Source organism: Micropterus dolomieu, linkage group LG08 (assembly GCF_021292245.1).
Source record: "Micropterus dolomieu isolate WLL.071019.BEF.003 ecotype Adirondacks linkage group LG08, ASM2129224v1, whole genome shotgun sequence".
Classification (NCBI taxonomy): Eukaryota; Metazoa; Chordata; class Actinopteri; order Centrarchiformes; family Centrarchidae; genus Micropterus; species Micropterus dolomieu.
Window position 1 is genome coordinate 2,540,672 of NC_060157.1, and position 5,693 is coordinate 2,546,364.

General features: G+C 37.4%; 2 protein-coding genes across 7 annotated transcripts in view; both read left to right on the forward strand.

Moving 5' to 3' along the window:
• The window catches only part of LOC123974652 (protein NDRG3-like), a 165,252-nt gene that overhangs the window by 109,272 nt on the left and 50,287 nt on the right, over positions 1 to 5,693 (forward strand). The window lies entirely within an intron of this gene.
• The window catches only part of ccdc135 (coiled-coil domain containing 135), a 16,853-nt gene continuing 12,866 nt past the window's right edge, over positions 1,707 to 5,693 (forward strand). For 4 of the 5 annotated variants that reach the window (XM_046055473.1, XM_046055476.1, XM_046055475.1 and 1 more), the window contains exons 1-5: positions 1,718 to 1,832; positions 3,040 to 3,182; positions 3,476 to 3,644; positions 3,742 to 3,867; positions 5,459 to 5,653. In XM_046055473.1, the coding sequence (XP_045911429.1) occupies positions 3,040 to 3,182; positions 3,476 to 3,644; positions 3,742 to 3,867; positions 5,459 to 5,653 (633 nt within the window). In that variant the 5' untranslated portion in view covers positions 1,718 to 1,832. Of the gene's footprint in view, positions 1,833 to 3,039; positions 3,183 to 3,475; positions 3,645 to 3,741; positions 3,868 to 5,458; positions 5,654 to 5,693 lie in introns of all 5 variants that reach the window. The other variant, XM_046055474.1, reaches the window with a different exon arrangement.

A 5,693-nucleotide genomic window follows, 5' to 3' on the forward strand; every position in this document is an offset into this window, starting at 1 on the left:
AAGAAAACATCCTCCACACCATTACACCACCACCACCAGCCTGCACAGTGGTAACAAGGCATGATGGATCCATGTTCTCATTCTGTTTACGCCAAATTCTGACTCTACCATCTGAATGTCTCAACAGAAATCGAGACTCATCAGACCAGGCAACATTTTTCCAGTCTTCAACTGTCCAATTTTGGTGAGCTCTTGCAAATTGTAGCCTCTTTTTCCTATTTGTAGTGGAGATGAGTGGTACCCGGTGGGGTCTTATGCTGTTGTAGCCCATCCGCCTCAAGGTTGTGCGTGAAAATCCCAGTAACTGAGCAGATTGTGAAATACTCAGACCGGCCCGTCTGGCACCAACAACAATGCCACGCTCAAAATTGCTTAAATCACCTTTCTTTCCCATTCTGACATTCAGTTTGGTGTTCAGGAGATTGTCTTGACCAGGACCACACCCCTAAATGCATTGAAGCAACTGCCATGTGATTGGTTGATTAGATAATTGCATTAATGAGAAATTGAACAGGTGTTCCTAATAATCCTTTAGGTGAGTGTATAAGATTACATTTGATACTGATTTCTTAGTATTTTTTAATCAATTAATTCTTTAAAATTCTTTTTTTTTAACACACACACACAAACAGACACACGCTTACCGTTTTGTTTATTTATTTTATTTTTAATATATTTTTATTTTTTAACAAACACACACACACAAACACACACACTTTCTGTTTTATTTGTTTATTTTATTTTTAATATATTTTTATTTTTTAACACACACACAAACACACACACGCTTACTGTTTTGTTTATTTATTTTATTTTTAATATATATTTTTTTAAACACACACACAAGCTTACTGTTTTATTTATTTATTTTCTTTTAATTTTTAATTTTTCTTTTTTTTTCTTTTTTTTAACACAAACACACGCTTACTTGTTTTATTTATTTATTTTCTTTTAATTTTTAATTTTTCTTTTTTTTTCTTTTTTTTAACACAAACACACATACGCTTTGATTACTTTACACCTTAATTACTTGTTTAATGAAATGTATGGGGCTGATTGTTCTTATGTAGTTTGTATGATGCTTTGGCAATGTTGTTGTTACATTCATGCCAATAAAGCTAATTTGAATTGAAATTGATATAATCAAATATTTACTAAAATGTGAGGGGTGTGTGTATACACACATACAGTATATATACACATACATATGATAAATACAGTATATTTAATATGAGCAATATGAACAGAACTGAATTACAGAATGACAAATATAATAAGTAGGAGCCTAAACAGAAAGCAAGTGGGTGATTAGAGTCAGTTAATGTTTCATACAGGAATTGTTTCTGACACCATAAGTCAGCTTCATTATACTCACAGTTATCTTCAATGCAAATTGATACTTTTACAATGTGGTATTTGTACTTTTACCTAAGCAAAGTATCTGAGTACTTCGTCCACATTTGTAAATCAATAAGTAAATACTTTGAATATTTTAAATACATTTTGCTGATCATATTTACATGTTTTGATTCAAGAAAGGTTTTGAATGGAGGGCTGTGGAGTATTATCACACTGTGGTATTATTATTATTATTATTATCATTATTAGTTGTAGTAGTACTTTAACTTTTAACACGTTTTCTTGTGTTTGTTCCTGAACGTTATTACAAACCCCGATTATCTCTGAGAGCACTTGAAGGCCACATGGTATGACGTCACGACGTCCTGCTGTTACCGTGGAGACGGAGTAATAACAACGTTCAACCGGAGTTCACGGTAATTAGCTAAACAACAGATTTTCCAAATAAACCCCGTTAGTTGTGGAAGAACTGGATGAGTAAAACGTTTTTGTTTGTTTTAAAATAATATTTTAATACTTTTAGTGGCTCTCCGGTCAGACGAGTCGTTTATTTATTTTAACTGAACCGTTTTTTAACCGTTTTGTTTGCTAGCTTGATTTAACTTCAACAATGTGCACAGGTATTAAACGCTAATAGTCCTTTTTTTAAAATCGATTTTAAAATATATTTCTCCAGCCTCACAGGGTATACAGCATTTACACGGATGTGAACCACTTTTATACCACTTAACAGCCTGTAAATTACAGTTTTGTGTGTATTTTGTACACACGGGAAACGTTACCAATTAAAACACCAGGGGTGGAGAGTAACTGACTACACCTAATCATTTACTGTACTCAAGTACTTATTAGAGGTATTTCTACTTTTTTTTTTCTACCTCTACTGTACCAAATATATAAAGATATTTTACTTTATACTTCCCTAACATTTACACATTTCTCTGACTGCTTTTTTAGTTACTCTACAAGGTAAGATTTTAACAAACAAACAAAAATGTGAAGATTTGCAGGTTTTCCTTTTGATTATTTTAATGTATTTTTAATCATTTTCGATGTTTGCACTGGGAGCTGGACAATATGGCCAAAAATGTCATCATGATATAAAATTTTTATATCATTCCATATGGATAATTATCAGGATAAATGTCAAATCATTATTTCTTTCAGGTTTTAAGGCTGATTTTTGCTCCCGAGTGAAAGTGGAAGAAACTAGATGGTTAATTGTGGTTTTAAACTTTTCTTTATGGTCAGAACAAACAAACAGTGGATCAGCTTCACAAATCTGAGGCAGAACATTCAAAACAGTTACGATAAAGTCTTTGAGGAAAATTATATCACAACACTTATCATTATTGTTTTATTGCCCAGCCCTGTATGTGCTATAATTACACTGTAATATGTAGGCAATAATCTAAAGTGGTTCCCTCTGCAACAGCTGCCCTTCGGACCAGTGAAATCTACACCACCTATACATGGATTGAATTTGAATTTATACCCATCGCAGCTTTTCTTTAAATGAGAGAGCTACAAACAGATGCAAATACTCTGCAGAAATGATAACATCTGTGTTTCTCCCTGCTTGTTCTGTGTACATGTATAAACTTAATGCAAATTTTATGCATAAACTCATGCATAAACACGTTTAATACTGTTTTTGTTTTGTTTTTTCTTAATTAAAAGATGGAGACGGTGCCGGAGTCAGACAGCGAGGAGCAAGTTAGAGGTGGACAGATATGGAAGGACAAAGAGGAGGATGAGCGAGAGTCGACAAAGCTGGACCGGACTCTCAGTGACTCCAACGTTTCAGCTTCTCAGGAGCTTCTGTGAGGGTCCATTTTACTTAGAAACAAAAACATCATATGAAGTTACGATCGGGTAAATTGACCTCACTAAGTAATAGTTTTAGAAAAGGGTTTGTTTTAGGGAGGAACAACTTATTAATTGTTCCAGAACAATTCTTCTGAAGTCTGACCACCTGACACCTTCTGGGCTCACAGATATTTAAAATACAAATTTTCACAGGCCAGTTATAAATGGGTGATGCATAAGGTCATTACTGTCAATATAAACAGCAGATCTTGTTTAAATTAATGAATCAACATGTGACCTTCACCAGGCTGGACTTTGAGACTGCAGACGAGCTGTGTCCTGAGTCCTACAGGGTTAACTCCCCCGACGAAGTTCGACTGTTGGCCATCGGCGACAACTTCCAGCGTCAGTATTCACTCTTGTATCCCGACCGCAAACCCCTGCTGCTCTGCCCTGTCAACGAATGCGGTGTTAAGGTGACAATCCAACTCAGCTCGCCCAACATCATCTATCTTCACCGCCCATTAACTGTACGGATCTCTGTCTAACACCTGTGTTTTTTCTGGCATTCAGAAGTTTGTGTCGATGACTCTTCGGCCAACACCAACTGATTACCCTGAACTTTTCACCTGGGAGGGCTGTGCCTCCTTTGTGGCTAACTTCCTGTCCCTGGACCCTTTGGAGCCACCTGTGGAGCTGGTCAGAAAGACAACACTAGTGCAGAGACAATACTTACTTCAGAAGAAGCCATGTGTCGTTCGTTCTTTGATTGTTCTATTTCTTTATTGTTTGTTTGTTTCCAACAGAACGGAGAAACAGAAAGACAAAGGAGCTGTGGTGTTATCACCACTTCTATTCTACTTTTCCTGTGGCTCAGTGTTGACAATTATTTAATGTATTTCAACATTATTGTGCGAGTTAAAAGTAAATCTATAATGTAATACATTATAGATTACTAGTTACTGTCATTTGAGAGCAATTACAATATTACTGTCTCTGAGTTGTAATGCTTTACACTACTTTTGTGTTACTTTGAGTTACTTTCACTGCTGTTTAATGCAGAGGTGGGTTCTAGTGATGTGCAGAGTTATATTAGCGGTTTGGGTGGGTCTTTGTCATAAATATTAACCTTGGATAAATAGGGTGAATTGTCTTCCCATTAAGAAACACGCTGTGTGCATTTACGCACAAGGTGCAGCAGCATGACGTCACTGATTATTTGAATCTCCCGACACTCAGACAGGATCAGTCAGGATGAGCTGACAGCAGCCTCTCTGATCAGGAAAGTAACTCATTAAAGCACAAACACACAGCCTATAGAAATCCCATTTACCCGTGATCCATCAGGGGAGCTACCGTCTTGTTAAGAGGAGCCGAGCTCCCCCGTAGTTTGCACCCTGCGTACAATCTCGACCATCGGATTCCACCAACAGGAAATCTTTAACTCATGGATTTGTTTTTCTGCTGCCAAAATGTTTCTCTGTGTTGGTGAATTATAAAATAAAACAACCCATCACCTCATTTTGGATTAAAATGAGTAACTGAGATTGTAATATTACAGAAATTACACAAAAAATGTGTTACAGCGAAAAACAATACATTACTGTAATTGCGTTACTTTTGAAACGCGTTACTCCAAAAACTGGTGACCAATCTGGGGACAGACACGGACCACAGCTGCTGCACGATAAACGCGTACAACATGGAAGAATCCACAGCTCCTTTGTTTTTTGGATTTAAAACAGTAAAACATAAACCAACGTCTGTTTTTATTTGTTTTCCGTTCTGGTTTTAAAACTGAAAAACCAAAAAATGACATGTTTTTTTTTTCTTCTGATTTGGTTTTTGAAACAGAATAATCAGAGAACAAACGAGACACAGATTGATGGCTAATGTGTCAGCGAGGGTTTCTTTCATCCGGCCACATTCATGTCATTTTATTTAACTACCAGTTTCTGATTGTAAATACTGTTCATGTCAACATCCAAGTCGTTATGTCTGGGATTTTTCTATAGCTGATATCAGTCAGACCTGACAAAGCTCCACCAGAGCGACAGGCGACAGCATACAACTGTTTTCACAGGTTGTGATTAAGACTATTGATGACGACTGAACTGACCTCTATAGGTGTAAAATAATAATCCCTCAGTAAGAAAATGCTGTGGAGAGTTGAAGGTATCTTGGAAACGCAGCCAAGCACGTCATTCTTATGCATGTGTTTACATACACATCCATGAAAACACGCCGGTGTGTTTGAGCGATAGTGAAGGTGTGTGTGTTGCTGTCCTAGCCCAGGTACCTGTTCTCCTCCACCTCGGTGCTGCAGAGTCAGAGAGCCACGTGTTTTGAATTCGCCACCCTGCTGTGCAGCCTGCTGCTCGGCGCCCACTATGACGCCTACTGTGTCAACGGCTACGCAGTCAGAGAGATGTGTCTGCTCGACCAGAGCCTGCAGGAGTGCCCCCTGCTGGACACAGAGGTCACGGTGGGTTACCGCACACCTACTGTACATATGAAGACGGGTG